The following is a 23,140-nucleotide window of genomic DNA, read 5'->3' on the forward strand; positions in this document are numbered from 1 at the left end:
ACTAGAGCAAATATTATCTTTCCTTAAAGTAGCATATCATCTATATTAACAAAATCAATGACAGAAAGATTTCCATACCTTGTATGCTGAGCACATTTTCTATAAACGATATGTTGTGTGAAAATAGCTAAAAAAGCAGAATTTCCACTCTCGGAGGATTGTTCAGCTTCCAGTATTATTTTAGTATGCTCAATACTTTAGAATGCACTATTCAGTGTGGATTGCAAAGTGTGGTACTGATCCTAAAAATCCCAGAAAGTTTTTGTAATGCATCCTTTTGTTTGTGTTGAAATGTCTTTTGGATGATTCACCATAAGGAAAAGCACCCACTACAGTGTCATGGCTGTGGTGCTCATGTAATGCTACACGTGAAATTTTTGTTTTACCTGTTATATTTTTTTCCAGTTACTTATTGATACAACAACATCATTCACTATGTATTTTAGAGAGTGATTTATCAGTCTGTTTGTCCATTTGTTCTCTATAAGTTCAGATGCCTCTTGAGATATCGTTGCCAAACTCAGCCACCATTTTGAATCAAAGTGCAGGACTGAATTGTCACCTTTTTTTTGCATAGGTTTGGCTGCCTCTCAAGATATTATTGCCAAGCTCAGCACAAGCACTCCCAAGGTGGGGGCGGCAGATGCTGATACAATTTAGACACCAGGCAACCTTTTGAATCAAGATGGTAGACCAAAATGTCAATTTCACATGACTTCACCTATTTTTCGGCATGCATTTGATGGCAAACTTGGCATGAGGGTTTCTGAGGTGAGGATGGCAGTCTTCACTGATGTTTGGATGTGACTTTGGCATGATTTCACCTGATTTTTGGTGTGACGGGTCCACACACAAATTGCACTATCCATTTAAAATCAAAATATATCTTTGGTTTCTAAAAATTCCTGGACAGGGTTGGACACTCCCTGCTAGTATAATATATATAGCATAATTTGTTTAGAAATGTGTGTTGCCTCTGGGAAGGTTAATAAATATTGTGGTACATATATATTTGGCCCTGTAGCTACTATTCTTGTAAGATCTCATATTCTGTTCATCAAGCTGATTACATTTCTAGATATGTGCTGAATCTGTTTCTGAGCATTAGCTAGGAAAGATAGAGGGTTCTTTAAAAGTCACAAAGGGATTAGATTGAAACACATATTCCAAATCATTTAAATCAAGCAGAATCCAAGAAGACAAGACTTTCTGAGTTACTTTGTATTACTTGACACAAATAATAAAACTTGAGCTTTAAAAAGACAAAGAAGAGAAAAGCCACCTATCTGATGTCAAGTAACCATTAGCCAGCCCAAGCACTGCTTCTGAATAAGACACATAGACAAAGGAAAATCTTAACTCTTGTCTGACACCTGTCAAATATACGGTCTGTCTGGCTATGAGTTCTGTGCACAGTGGCAGGAAAATTATTTTTTTTAAGTGTGGCATCTGCTACAGAGGAAGAGGACTGAAAGAAGGAAGCAACAGACTTTTTCTCTTTCTGGCAGGGTATTTTTACAGGCTCCTTTACCACTTCTACACCATGTGCATCATTATTTTCCATTGAAATGTTACAGGTGTTAATTGATAAGGACTATGCATAGCGCATTTCAAGATCAAAATTTATTGCTTCAAACAGCCTGCTCTTGCATACTTTCAGTTACAGAACTACCATTTGCTTATCTGCCAAGCATCATTGCTTAGAAGCAGTGAAAAGAGGAAAAATATTTCACACTTAAAAGGGTGCAGAAATTCTAATATGCACAATATCATGACAAGCATCATAACCATAAAAACATCATATCCACATTTAATCAGCACATCAATTTATCCTAAGTCAGACATGCCCTGACCACAGACTTTGTAGGTCCTGACAGGGAAATTGGCATAAAAATGGAGCCAGTGTGGGTTGCGCTTTCAAAATGACCCAAGGTGTGATGAGCATAATTTTATTCCAGGTAGCATTCTCTCAGCCTCCTAATTTTGAGCTAAATTCCTGAAGAATAAAAAAAAAAGTCTATATATTCAAAAGGGGATTGTAAAGCCCACTGATTGTTCCAGCCTGCATAGGTTTTTGCATTGCAGGGGGTTGGCTCTCAGGGTCCCTTCCCCCTCTACAAGTCTCTGATTCTATGATGCTGCCTTCACATTCCACCAGTTCACAGAAGCATCCAGGAGGATATGTTTCCACCAAGCTTATGTGGTGGTGCTATTTGTGTGAGAAGATGCCTCTGTATGGGAACTGTATGCAGAGCCACATTTTCAATGTAAATTGTGAAAATGTAGTTACAATTTTTTTGACTACACATAGATTGCACACAGGCTCTGCACAATAAGGCTTCCCTCCCCATCCTCTCCATTGCAACACCTGAAAAATCTTTCAGGGGAGTTGGGGTCCTTGGAAAAGGCCTGGAATATGCCACAGAGGGGATGAAGTGGGAGGAAACACTGTGTGGGGACGCGGAGACAGGAAGCATGAGAGACAGACAGAGAGACAAAGAGGCGGAAAGAGAGAGCTGTGTCTGCTGAATTTCAGATTCAATACCATTAATTTCACATTAGTTTCACATTGTGGTCCAGTTCACATTGTCAATTTTGCCATCGTGCTGTGGTCCTGTATTTGTGTGAAGCAGATTCATGGTGACAGATTTGGGAGCTACTTACACAAGAATAGTTCCCAGAATGTGCAAGGGCTCAAATTAACATGATAGGACACACCACACACCAACTGGTTGGAGATTGGGTATGCATTAACACTGGTGCTAGAAGTGGGATTCTGCTTCCTAAAAGGAGGACTGTGTGTCAAGGAGTGCCTGAGGTAAAATAGAAGGAAGAATGGTAAGATTCCTGGAGCAGATGAAGTTGATGTTCTAGCAGCAAACCTAAAAGCTAGCAGAATGTTACCAGCAGCAACACCAGTGGCTCTCTTAAGAACTGTGAAATTCGCTGTGATGGCCTCCCACATGGAGCTGAAGAAGAGTTTGGAGTCTCTAAGGTCCCATCTGCACTATACATTTAAAGAAATATCATGCCACTTTAAGTAAGCATGGCTTCCCTCAAAGAATCCTGGACACTAGAGTTTGTTAAGGGTGCTGGCAGTTGTTAGGAGACTCATATTCCCCTTAAAGAGCTACAATTCCCAGACTGCCTTGGGAAGAGGGGCTGATTGTTAAACCACTCTGGGAATTGTCTCCTAACAACTGCCAGCACCCTTAACAAATTAAAGTTCCAAAAATTCTATGACTGCTTAAAGTGGATTGATACTGCTTTAAATGTACAGTGGTACCTCGGGTTAAAATCTTCAGGTTACAGATGCTTCAGGTTACAGACTCCGCTAACCCAGAAATAGTACCTCGGGTTAAGAACTTTGCTTCAGGATGAGAACAGAAATCGCGTGGCGGTGGCATGGTGGCAGCGGGAGGCCCCATTAGCTAAAGTAGTACCTCAGGTTAAGAACAGTTTCAGGTTAAGAATGGACCTCCAAAATGAATTAAGTTCTTAACCCGAGGTACCACTATACAGTGCAAAAGAGGCCTAAGTGAGTAGATGAGAGCCTTATCTCAACAGCCATTACCCAGTAGCCCAGCTACAAAGCACCGAGACCAGAGTGGCCAAGAAGATACAGGGAGAAGATGGACAGCTGAAGTTCTTGGACCATGAAGAACTGCAGTGAGTAACAGAAAATTAAGACGTTTTGTCCAGAAGCCTGCCTGAGTGGAGAGGAGACCAGAAACCCAGGAAAGAAGCCTCAAGCTAGGAAAAACAATGGGTTGGAAGGAGGAAGGGAGGCAGTGTCAGATAAGAGAGAGCTATAGGCTTGAAGAAATGAGATACTGCTGATTTGCACACTGCTTATGCACTAGCTGTGGAAGAAAAAGAGCAGCAGGAGGAGAAGAAGCTGGACACACATGTGTCAGAAACAGCCAGCTAGCACTTGAAGAATTGGTGTCACCTCTAAAAGACAAATAACAGGCTAAACTCCAGTAGACTAGAGACAAAGCAACAGCAGAGATTGAGATTACATAGAAAAACAGCTAAATTCCCCTAATATCATTTGTGTTCTAGAAGGGCTTCCTCTCCTAAAAAGAGTGAAGGGTTTTTTTGTTGGCATATGTCTGTCTCGGGAATCAATGGAGTGCAACCCTGGGGATGAAGTGAAACCGCTGGAGAATCACAGTGCCTGCTATGGCTCCAGAGACCAAGAGCTCATAACCATGTTGTTTTGGCTGCATTAGCAGCCCGGAAGAGACTTCTCTGGGATGCTAGCTTGAGCAGTGTGTATGGAGATCCTATGCTGCCCAGACAACAAGACCCCACACTCGGCCTGGCTGAAGTGGTCCAAAGAAAAGCAGAGCAGTATGTTTGGTACCAGCCTGACTGCAGCAATTGCCAGAAGGAGGCATACAAGATGCCATCCAACCATCTTAGAGACTCCACTCTGGATTTGGGTGGCGTTTACCCCATAGCCTTTTCTTTTCTCAAAGATATCCTGAAAGGCAGTGGTTATAGTTTATTCCTTTGGGTTTACTCCTGAAGCCTTTCTTATGAATATGAGTCTGCTAGAACCAAGTCCCTTTCACAAATGGGAAAAAAGTTTTTTGCATATGTGAAATGGATTTAGCCTGTAATTTGTATTTTATTGTGATCTGCCCTGGGGGCCATTCAGCTGCAAGGCAGTATATAAATACACTAAATAAAAATAAATATGGGGGTTATGCCTGGGAAGCATGTAATGCAATAGTGGGGTTATTTTTATTTTCTCCTCAAGTGGCAGATGCTGTCTAGTAGTAGTAGTAGTAGTAGTAATAAGAATAATAAGGGTTTGGGAGTGGGTTTAAGGTTTGTGAAGAAAAAAGTAATTTCAGCTGAAACTCAAACATATACAGCTTCACTCTCTTAATGCTATTTTTAAAAGTGAGATAGTTGAAAAGACAATTTGCATATATCATTAAATTTCCAATTACCATGTAAATGACAACCAAAGCAGGCAAAGAGTTCAACACTTTGCTTGGATAAAAAAAATGTGTTGATTTTAGAAGTTTTTTTCATCAGATGTGAGGCTTTGAGAGTATGTACCTATCATCAGTCTGACGATGTGAACAGCAAATAAGCCTGCAATCCTTTCAGGTTGAAATAGCTTACTTTAAAAAAATGCACAGCAGGAATCCTTTCCCAAAACTAAAATAAATGACAAAGTAAAAGACCAGTCTTCCATAGGCACTTAATGAAGACATGCTTCAAGGGGTTTTCAGTACCAGAGATCACTTTACACCCCAGGACAAGAGAAAAACAGTAGAGTTTTGCAGTCAGAGGCTGCAATCAAAGGAGAATAAAGAATATAACAAAAATATATTGCTTGTTAAATCACTTACAGTGGTTTTCCTTTGGATTCACAAATCAAAGTTATAGATTGTCCTTCTTCTGGCCATAACGTGGAAGGGATTATTTTAACTGACGGAAGATCTGGAAAAAGATAATATTTGATGAATTACATTAAAACTGGACACCCATTTTATTATGCAAAGCATTTAAACAGTGTGAGATTTCACTTATATATCCATTGACTTTAAGATTCTAAATTGTCCTTTGCCAACTGTGAGACCAGGTGGTAGTATGAGATTGTGCCGCGGCTTGTTGGTGAACTATAGCTTCTGCCACTGAGCACTACTGAATACGGACTGGGGCCTAATGCCCTTACAAGAGGGTGCTGCACTGTAACAAAAAAGCTGCCAGGACAGTTTCTGGAGCAACTAGCCATGCTTGGTAGAGGTGATGCCATCAGTGGCTAGTGTCAGGAGTTGCTATTCACTCTGTAGCCATGTACCTTTAATCAGCTGAATTAGCAGCCTTGCTACCTTCACTGCCACACAGAAACACTCTCCAGAAAGGGTGCTAGACCTCTTCCCCACCCCAATTCTGTGTAGTCTACCAATGAATCACTGAACAAGCAACAGCTGGATTCTAGAGGAAAATAAAGACAAGCCTATATCATTGTGGGCATTCCTTGGAGAGCATGGTTATAAACAGATTTGCAATTGAAATAGAAAATAGAAAAATGAATTTACTGAAAATGAATAACAAGCACTCCACACAACCTTTGCTTTGTAGATGGATGTGAATATTATTACAAAAAAAGACTGCATTAAAAGTATTCAAATGAACATATTTATTGGCATAGTAATCTGAATTCATAATAGAAAGTCTTCCATGAGCTCTTATAAATTTCTTTTTTAAAAAATCTTGCATTACTGAGGATATACTTTCAGGAATACAACAGTATTTCCCTCCTTTGTGAATATTCCTTGTAGTCTGATTTTTAAAAAAACCCTCAAACCATTTTTATGGGGACATCAGATAAGAATACCACACTGTTGTATATAATCCATGCTAAACTTTAAAATATTATTTCTGTTTTATGCAATCAACTTTCAACAGAAAAGTCAGCCCTTGTCACTAGAGTGTGCAAAAAGAAAAGAATCACAGATGAAACTTGCAGATGAAATAACATTTGAATAAGGTCTGGCTAGGCCCACACTGGATCCAGCTGAATTATATCAAACAATGTAAATTGGCAATAATCCAAAACACAGTTGAAAAGGAACCTGGTTCATGCTTAAAATACTGGTATATCCCCCACTTTATCTGTTGTCTCCAGTGCTTTTTTTTCTTCCATATAATCTGGCATTCACTTCTATCAGGAAAAGTAAAAGATACAGCATGGTGTAATGGTTACCGTGCAGGACTAAGGCTGCATTCAGACATGGGTTTTATTGTATTAGATTTATCGATTATAATGCTAGTGCTGGGATACAGCCCCCAACTTTGTCACATGAAATTACAGTGCAAAACTCCTACAATTTTCCAAGTTAACAGGGTTGCAAATGGTTGTGGTTTTTTTCCTGGGAAAAATTAACATGAAATTGAGTGCTAAGCTTCCACATAAATTAACAAAGAAGAAAATGTTGGAAAGATGGGGGAAAGTGTCGTTTGAATGCAGCCTAAGAATGAGAAAACCCAAGTTCAAATCCCTATTCAGCCACAGAGCCCCTGGATGACCTTGAAATAGTAGCTCTCTCAAAGCCTGACCTACCTTACAAAGTTATTTTGAAGATAAACTATGTGGTGAGAATTATGTATGCCACTTTGCGTTCATTGGAGGAAAGATGGAATATAAATGTAGTAAATAAAACAAAAACAAAACATTCCTTGAGGACAACTGCTGGCTCCTATTCTACTAGCACCATCCACTCACTATGAGAAATATATATTGTTATAATTTTTTTTTTGGGGGGGGAGACCTCTCTAAAACCCAAGAAATTAATGAATGACAGGATCTAGCTAATATTTGGAGTATTGAAGGGAAGATTCCAGACCAGTGGAAAAATACAAGCTAAGCTTCATTTCCAAGCCAGGGTCTCACCCGCTATAGAGGTGTTAAAGTGGCAAAAGGTACTGATGGCCCATGTCAAGGAGGAATCCTTAGGCCTGGGCAGACAGCGATTGCCAAGTCTACTCCCCTTCCTTGGGGGGAGGTGTTGCGGGAGGGTATCCGGGAACTCCCAGTGACCTGGCCGTGGGAGGAGGGATGCCGCCCGCATGATAGGGACTCCTGCCCACATCACACCCCCCCCCGGCTGGCCAATGAGGTTGGTGGGAGGGCTGGCTGCCTTGTACCCGGATTCCACTTTAATCTGGTTCCAGCTTTTGGAGAGGCATTGTTCGCATGATTGCCCCCACCCTGTGGCAATCAACATAGCCAACAAAATTGCTAATTTTGCGGTGGCAACTATTGAATGGTCGGGTGACACGGTTCGCTGCCACTACTTTTGACCAGGAGGCCTTGTTTCATAATGATGGTGTTCACCTTTCTGATATGGGAAATATTTGGGTGTCGAGATCGCTAAGGGCATTAGAGATTGGTTGCAGGTGTGAGGGTGTTGGCGGTGAGCCTTTGGGGCTTGAGAGGTTGTTAGGCATTGGGTAAGCCTTGTTTATGGGAGGGGAGGCTGTTGCCTCCGCCTGCCCCTCTACGTTAAGAGTATCCCGTTAAAGGGATCCGGAGGTATGGATCCTGTCTGAAACCTGGGCGTGGGCTAGGGCCATGCCACGACCCCATTGGGGACCCTGGGGGTGCTATTAATTGATGTATATCATAGGGTTCCCCCTACAGGTGGTTTACCCTTAGGAGACTCCCTGCAGAGAGGCAGGAAGAAGAAGAGGAGTTTGGATTTGATATCCCACTTTATCACTACCCAAAGGAGTCTCAAAGCGGCTAACAATCTCCTTTCCCTTCCTCCCCCTCAAAAAACACTCTGTGAGGTGAGTGGGGGTGAGAGACTTCAAAGAAGTGTGACTGGCCCAAGGTCACCCAGCAGCTGCATGTGGAGGAGCAGAGACACGAACCCAGTTCACCAGATTACGAGTCTACCACTCTTAACCACCCAATGCCAAACCAAACCGCTCACATCTGTAACGAATAAAGTTGTGGCCTATTTTATTCCATTAATATAAACATCCGTGTCCGTGTGTTTATTAAGAATTCAGTGTGTTTATTAAGAATTCAGCCAGTTATAAAAACAGTTAGAATTTGGCCAGAGGGTGCTTTCAGTCAGCTCCAGGATTGTTTTGAAAGTACTGATTGGAGCGTGTTTGAACATCAAGATCTGCACAGATACACAGATGCTGTACTTTCTTATATTAAAGTGTGCACCGATAATGTAACAACGGAGAGGTGTATTAGAGTCTATGGGCACAGCAAACCCTGGATGACTGCTGAAGTAAGGTCACTCCTGAAAGCTTGGGATACTGCCTTCAAGGCAGGGAACATAGATATATATAGAGGGGCTAGAACAAAGCTCAGGAAAGGCATTCAGATGGCAAAACAACAATATAAGCTTAAGGTGGAGAATTGGCTAGCTGATAACAACACGAAACAAGTGTGGCAGGGACTGCAGCATCTAACCAATCATAGGCCTCCTGATAGGTTTCTGTCATGCCAAAAGGTTTTCTTGACCTCTCAGGGCCTTCAAAATGTGTCCCTCAATAAATAATAATAGAAAAAAATGATTATGCTCACGTTCCACTCACCAGTCACTCCCAGTTAGGCCCTGGAGGATTGATCAGGGGTCACTGTGGCTCTCAGCCTGAAGAAGGCTAGCCATCTCTGTTTTATTCTTATTCTTAGGTTGAAAGACTCTTAATTACTACACAGAACATGTACTTTCAAAATACCAAACAGTAAAGTGACCGCATTACTTATATGGATTTCAACTATCTAGCTTGGGTAGCATTTGCCTGCACATATTTATTTTTTTTGCAAACAAATCTGGTGCCTGCAGTTCTTCTTCTCTTGGTATTTTGCATTTGATATTCATTTTTAATTAGAAGTACTTCTATTCTTTCACGGCTTGTTAACACTTTCATTTGGGAAGCTCAGCTTTCATTAGCCATGAGAATAATCACTATTCATTGCAGTAAAGTCCATTTCTTGCAATAACCTTGCTCTGACCTGATTACCCGTTAAACTACAAAAAACAGTGTCTAATTAGCCCATCAGTTCATGTTCAAATTCACATGACCTAGCTTCATTAGAAAAGGTCTGTAACATAAATGTCTACGGTCTCCCCTGACTACGTCTAAGGAAAACATTTCTTAGCCCTGATATGCCTGCTGGATCATACTAGGAAAAATTGTAGCACTGCAGCCATCCCTTCACTTCCCTATCAGATTCCACCTGGAAAAGTGTTTCCAATGGCTTTGTTTAGTTATAACTGCCACCACTGTGGATAAATATAAGAAACATATATAATGATGGGTTCTGAAGAAAAGAAATGGTTTCCTTCCTTCCTTCTTTTCTTTTTGGTTTCCTGGAGTGAACAAGTTGTTTCTTTCATTCTTTTCTTGTGGGCTTCCTGGAGGCAACTGGCTTTCCTTTGATTCAAAACTACCTGATTTACAATGAGGATGTATAACCGAGTGATCACTTAAGAAACTCTCTAGCAGGCAATCCAAACCCTGAACACAATCACTTGGGGGTAGTTACCAGAAGTGTTGGGAGCTTGCCATATGACTGAGCCCCAACAGGAAAAAAAGGCAGGGGTATAAGTAAATAAAAAAATAAGATGTGATGATGATTACTATCTTGATTTAAAGAGGATAAAAGGTCAGCAAGTGATACAGGGTACACACATATTACAGAAATAAAAACCATATTGAAAGATATGGGGGGGGGGACACAACATAAATTCTACATTTCAGAAATGTGCTTGTTTTCCTTCATTCCACTCTTTTCTACAAAAAAATATCTATTATTATTACACGGCATGAATACTTATTAGAAAAGCTTTATTTAGTTCTTAGAAATAATATGAATTGCTGAATTCAATTAGGTACTTTCAAGAAAGCTAATATCCTTAATCCCTTTGTGTTCAGCTCTTTAAATGGTTGATTGAAAGTTCTGAGAATGCTTAAATATACACCTGCTGTCTCTCCTTCTGAGACCTTGAGTGTCAAAGCTTGATTCTACAGACTGTTTTTTCATACTTCGCTTTAATACTTAAAACAGTTGGAGATGATAGGTCTTTTTCTCTCTCTCCAAACTTCCCAAACTTGGGGAAAATGTCTGCATTGAGTAAGCAAATCCAGGTTAAGCATTGCTAAGGAACCAGAGGAATGGGGTGGGGAGCAGTAGTTGTGTGTTACACTTCAGGGAGGCTTTTCAATGAGACCTTTTCTTAGCTCTTTGACAAATAATACAAGCCAGTTCACTCTGAGAATGTTCCTAGAAGGGACCATGTTGTACAACTCACAAGCTAAGGCTGTGTATATTTAAAGCAAATTTTAAGTATGCACTCACAGATCCTGGGAACTATAGTTTTAATAGGGTGCTGGGAATTGTAGCTCTCAGAGTGGTAGTTCCCAGGATTCTTGGGGGAAGAAAAGGTGCTTTAAATGTATGGTGTGCACACAGTCAGAATCTGTTTAAAACACCTTTTCTTCCCCCCAAAATCCTGGGAACTTATACTTCTAGGTAATAACAAAACTAAACCAATTAAGCCAGTGACCTAACAATAGGTTGTCTTATCGCTAGTATGTATGGAAGTGTGTAATGTTGCATTGCTCTTTTATATCTGACCTTTTGCTGTTCAGTTCTCTCTCCATTTTGGGAGTCAAGATGTTCAGGTGTCCACATGTCCTGTAAACATTACGCATGGTGGACACATATCATTTAACCCTGGTCTACATTTAAATATTCTGACTCGTCTTCCTTCTTCATAATGTTTTGAGTTAGTGGGGGAACAGGGATCCCTCAGATCCCTGGGTGCCAGATTTCTGTCTCTAGATTCTTGGGTGCTGGGGTTTAATCAGAGCTGACAGGCTGCAGCTTGTTTTAGTGCCAGACAGAGGGAGATGATGGCCCTGACATTAAGCCATCTACAATACAAAAAAACCCCTACAGGTAACTGAGGAGGAAGTTGCCAGGGTAACGTGGGTGTGGTGTAACAAAGGAAAATTATCACATTTTAAAACTAAGGTTAGAATAGCAGGGAGAAAGGGAGGAGTTGCTAGGCAAGGGGTTTTCTGGAAGGAGAAGCAGGAAAGAGGGAGAACTTGTGGGGGCTGAAGTTAAGAACCACCTGAAAGTAGGTCAGAGGTATGGAAATGTATTGGATTCTGATGCTGCAACTGCTGTGGGGAACAAGCCCCGCTCGAGAGGTAATGCTGTGAACTCTTCCTCCACCAAGACCCAGGTATATAAAATAAACCATATCTCTTAAAACACTGCAGTCTCTGCCGTGCCTGAATTCTCAATGGGGAAAAACAACCTTGGGTGAATGCCTGGAACCCCCTGGAATCTTGCTATTGCTCGGCAGAGATTGGGGGTGGCACGCAAACTATGTAACGATATGAAGAGAAGAAGACCTGCTGGAGAAGAGCATGGAACCATTTAGTACAGTACAGAGTCCCATTTCTAACAACAGTCAGCCAGATGCTTCTGGGAAGGCAGCAAGCATGGCATGAAGACTCCCCCCCAAAAAAAAAAATTGTCTGAGAGGATATCCCCATTTGTTTCTGAACAGCTAGATTTCATTTCTTGTGGCAGAGAACTCCACATGCTAATCATACAGTGTATCAAGTAGTATGACCTTTCTGTTACCTCTAAGCTTATTTCCAGTTAATTTCCACTAGTCCCCATTTATTTTCAGAGACTGGGGTTTTTTTCTGGAATATCGCTGGGATATCACTCTCACGCAATGAAGTAGAAAGGGAAATTTGTTTCTACGTTATCTCAGGTAGCACTATATCAGTGTCTCAACCTTTCAAAGAGGTTCAGCACTGCTGAGCTGGAATGGGCAACTTTACAACAACTCCTTAATAAGTTTACTCCATTCTGCTTAATGGTACTTATCCCTGAGGAAGTGGAGTGAGAATTGTACCCTTTAAACCACATAGCTCCCCATCTCTAACATTGTTAAAATTGCTCTTTAACCAATTCCCAAAACACTTTTCTCCCACTGGACACCCCCTATCCCTTGAATGATTCAGGTCCTCCCTAACTATACCAATTCCTCTGTCTTTTTATTTGTGCCCTTTAGCCACCGTATATCAATCACTAGAAATAATTAAAGTACCCCTCATACAAATTTCCATTTTTGTTTTGTTAATTAGTGGCAAATGTCCTAGCAATGACTTACTTTTCAACACTCTCTCCCGAAACTAAATTTCCAGGCTTTGCTAATAAGGAAAGACTCTATAGGAGGAGGGAAGGGAGAGGGACTGATCATTCTGCGTTTTCACGAGATTGTTTTTTTATTATTACAATGGGTGTTTGGAAGGCTAGGTCTGAACATTATCCACAAACAAAAGTGCTGAAGGCAAGGAAGTTGAGCAAGAAGTGATACAATGGGGCATAAGAACCCACAAACTCAAATATTTGAAAGGATCCACTAGCCGCTTCTCAAAAGAAACTGCAAATTGGAGAGAGTGAAGAAAGATAAAGCTTCTGGGTGGGGAGCAGTTCCCCACTCTCACCTCGCTGTATTTAATTTAATGACATTCAAGACTGAGCCACATAAAAACCCAACTCTCCAGAGTGAACCTGAATAGCTATTCAAGGAGGTTTATAATTGTTGTGGAGTTTTGGTGACCGGTTGCTGTCTGTGATAAGTCATAGAATCATAAGAATTGGAAGGGACCCTGAGAATTATCTAGTCAAACCCCCTGCAATGCAGGGATATGCAGCTGGATGGAACCTGTAACCTTGGCATTATCATCACCATGCTCTAACCAACTCAACTATCCTTGCTTCTTGTCTTTAGGATCTAGTGTCATTTCTTCTTTAAACCAGAGACCAGAGACCTAATACTCAACTATAAATGGTAAAAGCAGTGTTGACTAACAGTGCATGATCGACAATTTAGATTCATTTCCCCCCATTATGATAATAAGCCTGCCATCTAGGCTGGGTTACTCTGATTTCCCTAGGTTCTGGAGACATACCTGTTCCACTCCAACACAGTTGTGTTTGGGAGCTGCACAGGCTTCAGAGGTTAATGCATTTATGCTTCTAAAAGTATTTATTTATTCCTTGTGAGGATTTAGCATACTGAGATATGCAACAGGGCCTTCTCTGTGGCAGCACCTCTACTAAATTCTCCATCTGTGATCAACCAATGCCCACAATAGGTCTTCTGTTCTTGAAGACAGTTTCTCAGAGAAGACCATATTTTTTTTAATCACCACATCAGGATAGTTAATGTGATGAATTTCCTTTGAAAACAAAATGCAAACCATTTATCTTTTATCTAACCATAGTTCTGCTTTCTGATGCATTGCAGTCCTTTTGACAGTGGCTCAACCACACACCTTCACACTGGATGAAAAGATAAGTGAGCAAGTCCTATTCTGGAACAGAGCCATAGACTGTTTGGAGATGTGCTGAGAACTTCAATAGAGCTCTGAGAAAGATAACTGATACGTGCACAAATATGTGATGGTGCATTGTTCCCACTTCAGTTTTGAGGGGCTTCATCTGATGGAGGGGAGATAAAAGCTGTGGCTATGTTAGAGTGTTTGGAAGAAGTTATTTAGGGAAACATCATGGACAGCTACTCTTACCTGTTTATTCACAATGTCTGTATCAATGGAGGAGGAGCTTCTTCCAGAAGCAATGAGATGGATGTAAATATGATTGTTGGTGCATAGGTACTCACTAACCAGAGTTAGTGTAAATTACAGTTAGTGTCTACTTCAATCCATGAGTGGTATCCAACAAAGTCATTCCATTAATTGAAGGATTCTGCTTCCGCAACAGAACTTCCCCACCCTCTCCCCTCTCCCTGCACCCTTGTGCCCTCCCTAAATCTGTTCCAGAGGGTTGGGGGAACCACCAGAACAGACTGAGGCGCTACAGGGGGCAAACCCAGAGAGGAGATGGAGGGCAAGTGCCTTTTTACAGCTAGAAGTCCCTGCACTCATGGAACTACTTCACTGGATACCTTCCCCACATTTTTAATTTTGCTTTGTGGCTGATCACACACTCTATTCTGGCTAATCAGATGTAACAACTAACTATCGTTGAAGTTCCTTAATAATACGAGAGTTCAGCTTTTATTTGCACTGAATGGTAAAAAGAAACAGTGAAAGGAAAAGGTGTGGACTTTCCAGCAATTGGAAATCACTTGGGTGTGGGTCTTTAAAAAATATAACCATGCCACACTTAACAACATCTGCAGCCAGCCTTAGAGAACAAGTGCTCCAGACTCAAGCATACTAATGCAGTGATTGCGTGTGGGTGAAGTTTTAAAGATCTTTTTAATAGCATTTCATATCCTAGAGTGCACCTGCTCTCTAATCTTGCCTTGTTGAACTCATTTTACACTATATTTATATTCCTATTTAATTTTTGTGCAGTCTATCAGCAGTTCCTTCTCTGTGTGTCACAGAGCAAATTAGTATGATTTAATCCACCATGTATCCAGTTTGGCTTCCACCACTTTATTTGAAATAGTGAACTAAAACTAATGTTATATCTCGATGACTTTATGACTTAATGACTCCTGAATATTTAAAGCTTTAATATATTTCTCTAGTGTTTTTACTATTGTTATGCCGCTGAACCACAACAATTCAAGAAGTATTCTGAAAGATTATGGGGAAAAGACTACCTGGTACTAGCTGAACCCCTACTCAGTCAGAGCTTTTATACCATTTCCTGCATAACTAATTCATTTATTATATTTTGATTTAAAAAACATAAAATGATATTTTAGTATTTTAGTATATTCATATTCTACGTGTTTATAGCACCTGTCTTCCAGATTTCTATTGATTTCTTTCCTAGCTTGGTACCTCTACAAATCACAGCCATATTTCCAAAACATCTAAATATATAGCTGTGGAAAAGAGGTGATATAGTATTCCAGGAAGACACACTGCATTCATAATTACATGGGCAAATCCAACTTGCTGGTTTTGCTCCATAAAAAAGGACACATTTGTATAAATGTACCCAGCAATTTCAAACAAGTTACTTAAAAGCACTAATCACTGCAGTCTTTTTACTTGTACATAAATATTCTCAAATCGTTACAACGTCTGCAAATATAAATATAAGGCAATCACATAGGAATTTTTTTTATATATATATAACTCTGACATTTCTTTAATTATTCCAGGAAACATTTTTTTCCCCATTTCTTTTAATTGCAAGCTGAATGAAGCATTTGGTATTTTGTGCCTAATAAATTATAACAAATTCAAATGTTAGGCCTATATATGTTTTTAGGGAAACAACAACAAATGGATCTAACTACACCATACAGATGATTTTCTGTAGATCATAAGGGGAAAAAGATTATGGGCATGATTAAGCCAAAGTATACTAAAATCCTATTGATATCAAATATCAGTAGAATTAGCTTCATTCTTCCAAATAATTTGTATATGCATAGATTTGAATGACAAATAAAGAATAAAACTTAAGAACAAGCTACTGTATTCAAATGAATAAAAAAAGAACTAGTAAGTTCACATACTGCAATACAATGCTCATGAGATAACAGTCAATACTAGAAAGTGCTTTCCTTAATTCCTTACTAATAAGTTACTCCCCTTCATGGATCACTGCCTTGCCGTGGCGAAGGGGCTTGAAGAACTCAGAGAAGCTATGAACTACGCCGAGCAGGGCACCCAAGATGAACAGGTCATAGTGGAGAGTTTTGACCAAACGTGATCCACCTGGAGTAGGAATCGGCAAGCCACTCCAGTATCCCTGCCAAGAAAACTCCATGGACAAAGACAACAGGCATATAAAAGTTATGACACTGGAAGATGAGCCCCTCAGGTCGGAAGGTGTCCAACATGCTACTGGGGAAGAGCGGAGGACAAGTACAAGTAGATCCAGAGCTGATGAAGCGGCTGGGCCAAAGCCGAAAGGACGCTCAGTTGTGGATATGCATGGAAGCGAAAGGAAAGTCCAATGCTGTAAAGAAAAATATTGCATAGGAACCTGGAATGTAAGAACCATGAACCTGGGTAAGTTGGATGTGGTCAAAAATGAGATGGCAAGAATAAATATTGACATCCTGGGCATCAGTGAGCTAAAATGGACGGGAATGGGCGAATTCAGTTCGGATGACTACCATATCTACTACTGTGGGCAAGAAACCCGTAAGAGAAATGGAGTGGCCCTCATAGTCAACAAAAGAGTGGCGAAAGCTGTACTGGGATGCAGTCTCAAAAATGATAGAATGATCTCGATACGAATCCAAGGCAGACCTTTTAACATCACAGTAATCCAAGTTTATGCACCAACTACTGGTGCTGAAGAAACTGAAATTGACCAGTTCTATGAAGACTTACAAAACCTTATCGAAGTGACACCAAAGAAGGATGTTCTGCTCATTATAGGGGATTGGAATGCTAAAGTAGGGAATCAAGAGATAAAAGGAACAACTGGCAAGTTTGGCCTTGGAGATCAAAACGAAGCAGGGCAAAGGCTAATAGAGTTCTGTCAAGAGAACAAGCTGGTCATCACAAACACGCTTTTCCAACAACATAAGAGACGACTCTACACATGGACATCCCCAGATGGGCAACATCGAAATCAGATTGATTATATTCTCTGCAGCCAAAGATGGAGAAGCTCTATACAGTCAGCAAAAACAAGACCTGGAGCTGACTGTGGCTCAGATCATCAGCTCCTTATAGCAAAATTCAAGCTTAAACTGAAGAAAGTAGGAAAAACCACTGGACAGGTAAGATACAATCTAAACCAAATCCCTTATGAATACACAGTGGAAGTGAGGAACAGGTTTAAGGATTTAGATTTGCTGGACAGAGTGCCTGAAGAACTATGGATGGAGGCTCGCAACATTATACAGGAGGCAGCAACTAAAACCATCCCAATGAAAAAGAAATGCAAGAAAGCAAAGTGGCTGTCCAACGAGGCCTTACAAATAGCGGAGGAGAGAAGGCAAGCAAAATGCGAGGGAGATAGTGAAAGATACAGGAAATTGAATGCAGATTTCCAAAGAACAGCAAGGAGAGACAAGAAGGCCTTCTTAAACGAGCAATGCAAAGAAATAGAGGAAAGCAACAGAATGGGAATAACCAGAGATCTGTTCAAGAAAATCGGAAATATGAAAGGAACATTTCCTACAAAGATTACCATAATAAAGGACAAAAGTGGTAAAGATCTAACTGAAGCAGAAGACATCAAGAAGAGGTGGCAAGAATACACAGAGGAATTATACCAGAAAGATATGGATGTCTCGTACACCCCAGGTAGTGTGGTTGCTGACCTTGAGCCAGACATCCTGGAGAGTGAAGTCAAATGGGCCTTAGAAAGCACTGCAAATAACAAGGCCAGTGGAAGTGATGGTATTCCAGCTGAACTGTTTAAAATTTTAAAAGATGATGCTGTTAAGGTGCTACACTCAATATGCCAGCAAGTTTGGAAAACTCAGCAGTGGCCAGAGGATTGGAGAAGATCAGTCTACATCCCAATCCCAAAGAAAGGCAGTGCCAAAGAATGCTCCAACTACCGCACAATTTCACTCATTTCACATGCTAGCAAGGTTATGCTTAAAATTCTACAAGGAAGGCTCAAGCAGTATGTGGACCGAGAACTCCCAGAAGTGCAAGCTGGATTTAGAAGAGGCAGAGGAACCAGAGACCAAATTGCAAACATGCGCTGGATTATGGAGAAAGCTAGAGAGTTCCAGAAAGACATCTACTTCTGCTTCATTGACTATGCAAAAGCCTTTGACTGTGTTGACCACAGCAAACTATGGCAAGTTCTTAAAGAAATGGGAGTGCCTGATCACCTCATCTGTCTCCTGCGAAATCTCTATGTGGGACAAGAAGCTACAGTTAGAACTGGATATGGAACAACTGATTGGTTCCAAATTGGGAAAGGAGTACGGCAAGGCTGTATATTGTCTCCCTGCTTATTTAACTTATATGCGGAATTCATCATGCGAAAGGCTGGGCTGGATGAATCCCAAGCCGGAATTAAGATTGCCGGAAGAAATATCAACAACCTCAGATATGCAGATGACACAACCTTGATGGCAGAAAGTGAAGAGGAATTAAAGAACCTTTTAATGAGGGTGAAAGAGGAGAGCGCAAAATATGGTCTGAAGCTCAACATCAAAAAAACGAAGATCATGGCCACTGGGCCCATCACCTCCTGGCAAATAGATGGGGAAGAAATGGAGGCAGTGAGAGATTTTACTTTCTTGGGCTCCATGATCAGTGCAGATGGTGACAGCAGTCACGAAATTAAAAGACGCCTGCTCCTTGGGAGAAAGGCGATGGCAAGCCTAGACAACATCTTAAAAAGCAGAGACATCACCTTGCCAACAAAGGTCCGTATAGTAAAAGCCATGGTTTTCCCAGTAGTGATGTATGGAAGTGAGAGCTGGACCATAAAGAAGGCTGATCGCCGAAGAATTGATGCTTTTGAATTATGGTGCTGGAGGAGACTCATGAGAGTCCCATGGACTGCAAGAAGATCAAACCTCTCCATTCTGAAGGAAATCAGCCCTGAGTGCTCACTAGAAGGACAGATCGTGAAGCTGAGGCTCCAATACTTTGGCCACCTCATGAGAAGAGAGGACTCCCTGGAAAAGACCCTGATGTTGGGAAAGATGGAGGGCACAAGGAGAAGGGGACGACAGAGAATGAGATGGTTGGATGGTGTTCTTGAAGCTACTAGCATGAGTTTGATCAAACTGCGGGAGGCAGTGGAGGACAGAAGTGCCTGGCGTGCTCTGGTCCATGGGGTCACGAAGAGTCGGACACGACTAAACGACTAAACAACAACAATAAGTTACTGTTGAACATATAACAATGTGATTTATGTTAAAAACAACAACATGACTGCAATTAGGCCTAAGCATAGATAGATGAGGACCATCAGCATACAGCCTTATTTTCCTTCCACTTTAGCTTGCTACTAACAATGGATGAATAGGGAATTCTGTCAGCTTGAATGAGATATTAGTCAGCCATTGTGAGCAGCATAAAAGAACACTACGAAAAGGTAAATTTACCCACCTATCATCAAGCTGTAATTATTGTGCATCTACAACACATTTCCAGGAATGAATGCCCATTCTTGCAGTACCACTTGGGGAATTTTGTGCATGTGTGGGAGAAGGCAATGCTTTGCCTAGGCAAAGATTTTTATTTTTATTTTTAAATAAAGCAGGTCACTAAATTTGCATTTTTATAAAATATAATTATTCTCCCATGGGTATTAGTAGGAAATCACCTGTACGTTTTTTAAAAGCTGATTGATTTGTCTGAATCTAGTTAAAATTAGTGCCTGGGGTTAATCTGGACTCTGCCAGACCTGCAGAACTATCAACTATAGCAAATTTCAAGCTCACAGTAGAGAAGCCATGAAGGATCAAAATGAATGAAACATAGAACTCTCTGTCATTTCAGCTTGGAACTTTCTGCTGAATTTAACTGAGTGCTATGTGAGACCTTGGCATCCTGGATAATAAGATTAGAAGGAAGCATCATGCTGTCAGCATAATGAGAAGCTACCAACATGTAGACAACTGTCATGGTACCAAAATAAATGTGAGACTATAACATGTTTTGGAAAGGCAGTTCTGGAGTGCACCCAAGTGCTCTGTGCAAAGAACTGCTGATAAACAAGAGTCCAGATCGATTATGGTAATTCATAGTCTATGTTTTATGTGACTTAACCCACTTAAGTAATGCAAGCAAAAGGTGGAAGTCCTTTCTCCAGTCTAGTTTCTGATCAATGTAAAAAGTGCAAGGAGCATCATTTCTTCTCCCACCACCACCAATGCCTGATGTTTATCCAACTCTTGTTTCAACTAGCTGAAAACAACAAGATCTGGCCTACTATGAACTTTATTCCAAAATGCTTAGGTGTCAGAGAACTTCGAACTTCTGTATTTCAACCAGCTGAACTTCAGGAAGTTAGAAGGAGACTCTGTCAACCTACGTCGCTTCCTCTGATTTATCACTTTGTCAATACGATGATTAGTTTATGACATTATTAAAACAAACATATATTCTATTATGTTTCTAAAAGCATAGAAATTAATATGCTTTTAAAGTGGCTTTATTGTCTGCCAATTTCTGATATCATGATCTTGCATGAATGAAGCATTGTGTCTTAAATGAAGCACTGTGCAGGGGACTTCTGCTGCCAGCCCAGCCAGTGGGTGCCCCAGGGCACCCACCCAAAAAGCAGGCGGGTGGAAACTACTGCTGACAGTATCCCTGAAGACACCTTTGATATGCGGTAAGTGGGGTGTAGGGAATGAGCCTGCACTGGAACTGTTGACTATGCCTGCTCCCAGGGATAGTATTTTTTAAAAAATCTTCTTTGTAAACCGCTTTGAGGTTTTTTCTACAATCAAGCGGTATGAAAATAGCATGTAAAACACTTATTGTTTTACTTGGCATTATTAGGTACATATATGAGATATGCCCTGTACCCTACCATTATTTGTATTCAGCTGGCAGCCCATTTCTGAAAGATTTATGGTGCTTTTGTAGGATACCAGGAGACAGATGATAGATAGATAGATAGGTAGATAGATAGATTGATAGATAGGTGATAGATAGACAAATAGACAGATAGATATATCATTACGTATTTCATTATCAATATATATTATCATTATCAATATATATTTCATTATCAGCAAGCTGTATTTGAGGATAGCCCTTCAGATAATCAATCGTATGATTTCACATTAACCCTTTGAACCCAAAAGCCTCTCAGAGGATAAAAGTTTAGTAGTAAATGAACCTGCATGGTTTTGAATTATTTTACATTTAAAATATGGAATTATTATTTTCACCCATCATTAACCTAATTGAACTCATTTAAACATGCAGATTGTGGCACTGAACTTTCATGTTTGCAGACACTCTTTACTGCTTACTGTATCTTCTAAGTTTCTTTGTTTTGAGCATTCATTAGTTTGAAAGGTTGAAATAAGATAAATTTGATTATAGTGTTTACATTATAATTCAGACAGATAATTATAATTATTTCTGAATTTGAATATTTAAAGAGAAATAGGAGAGTCGTTGTTCTTGGATAATTTTCATTTACTTTTGAAAACACTGATTTCTTTGGTCTACCACAATAAAAAATTGTAACCAGAAAAGTAAACTTCACAGGGAGTCATAATACAAAACTCAGTATTATTTTGTTTCAGTTTTCCTATTGATGCCATCTTAAGCATTGGCCCCATAAGAGATATTTATACAATTTTGAATAATTGCATTGCTTAACTTTCCTATAGCACCATGAAATCAAAGTGCTACTAGAGCTCACATGGCTATAAATGTACACTGGTTGTGATTAGATTATTGACAGTTTTATAGCACAGATGCTCTTTAATCACAATTAAGAGTTCACTTTAAGGGGCCAGGGAGCACGTAGAACTTGAATACCGGTAATTCGTTTTTATGCATGCTGATCTTTCAGCTTTGCAATGACCATTCCTCCACTCAAGGCAAACTGTTTTTAGTAGATTAAGCTTGTGCTGTAGCCAGTCAATTGACATGGTTCCAGCTGTTGCTAACTGAGCTTATCCAGGCTTTCTTTGTAACCACCAAATGGTTTGTGAAATCATCACATCCTACTTTAAAATGTTCCTAGCTACTAAACTGTATGTTGTTTTTTCTACTTTGTGGGCTTTTCTACCTTTATTAGCTGAAACCAGAGCACTATATGAATAGGTACCAAATTGAGACAGCACATCTGCAAAATAGTTTTCAAAAAAGATCAGAACTATTGATTTATGCTGAACACACTCCCTTGCATTTTGGAAGTTGCAGCTGCTAAGCAGCTCTGTCTCACACCTAGGCTATGCTACCTAGCAGTTCAAAAGCACTCTTAAGTGCAAGTAGATAAATAGGTACCGCTTTATAGCGGGAAGGTAAACGGCGTTTCCGTGTGCTGCGCTGTTGCTGGCTCGCCAGCTGCAGCTTCGTCAAGCTGGCCACGTGACCCCGTCCTCGGATGGCGCTGGCTCACGGCCTCTAGAGCGAGATGAGCACGCAACCCTAGAGTCGGACACGACTGGCCCATACGGGCAGGGGTACCTTTACCTTACCGCTGCGACGGGAAGGTAAACGGTGTTTCCATGCACTCTGGTTTCCATGACGGTGTTCCATTGCACCAGAAGCGGTTTAGTTATGCTGTCCACATGACCCAGAAAGCTGTCTGTGGACAAACGTTGGCTCCCTCAGCCTGAAGCAAGATGAGTGCTACAACCCCCTAGTCGCCTTTGACTGGACTTTACCATCCAGGGGTCCTTTACCCTTTCTCCCTCTTTTATGTGTTTGATTATGTGGGGCAGGGCTTACCTGGGCACCGACAATATTTTATTCAAGTTGGCACTCCTACATAGGATAGTCCAAGTAAAATGGTCCTTATTTGCCAAGTGGTAGGGTGAATCAAGTGCATTTGTTTGGCAGAAACAATAGGCATCAATTACAGCCATGGATATAAGCTGCATTTCAAAAAAGGCATTTGAGACTGTGGATTTTTAAATTTTTATCTTAGGCACTTTTCAACAAATTCCCAAGACATTAGCATTAATGTAAAAACAAATTTAGAGCAGGCTTC

At 40.5% G+C, this 23,140-nt stretch overlaps 1 protein-coding gene across 4 annotated transcripts in view; it reads right to left on the reverse strand.

Annotated features, from left to right (window-relative positions):
• The window catches only part of CADM2 (cell adhesion molecule 2), a 372,199-nt gene that overhangs the window by 80,771 nt on the left and 268,288 nt on the right, over nt 1–23,140 (reverse strand). For all 4 annotated transcript variants that reach the window (XM_082220768.1, XM_082220770.1, XM_082220769.1 and 1 more), the window contains one exon: nt 5,373–5,463. In XM_082220768.1, coding sequence (XP_082076894.1) covers nt 5,373–5,463 — 91 coding nt within the window. The remainder of the gene's footprint in view (nt 1–5,372; nt 5,464–23,140) is intronic.

This window comes from Podarcis vaucheri (assembly GCF_965113315.1).
Source record: "Podarcis vaucheri genome assembly, chromosome: 4".
NCBI lineage: Eukaryota > Metazoa > Chordata > Lepidosauria > Squamata > Lacertidae > Podarcis > Podarcis vaucheri.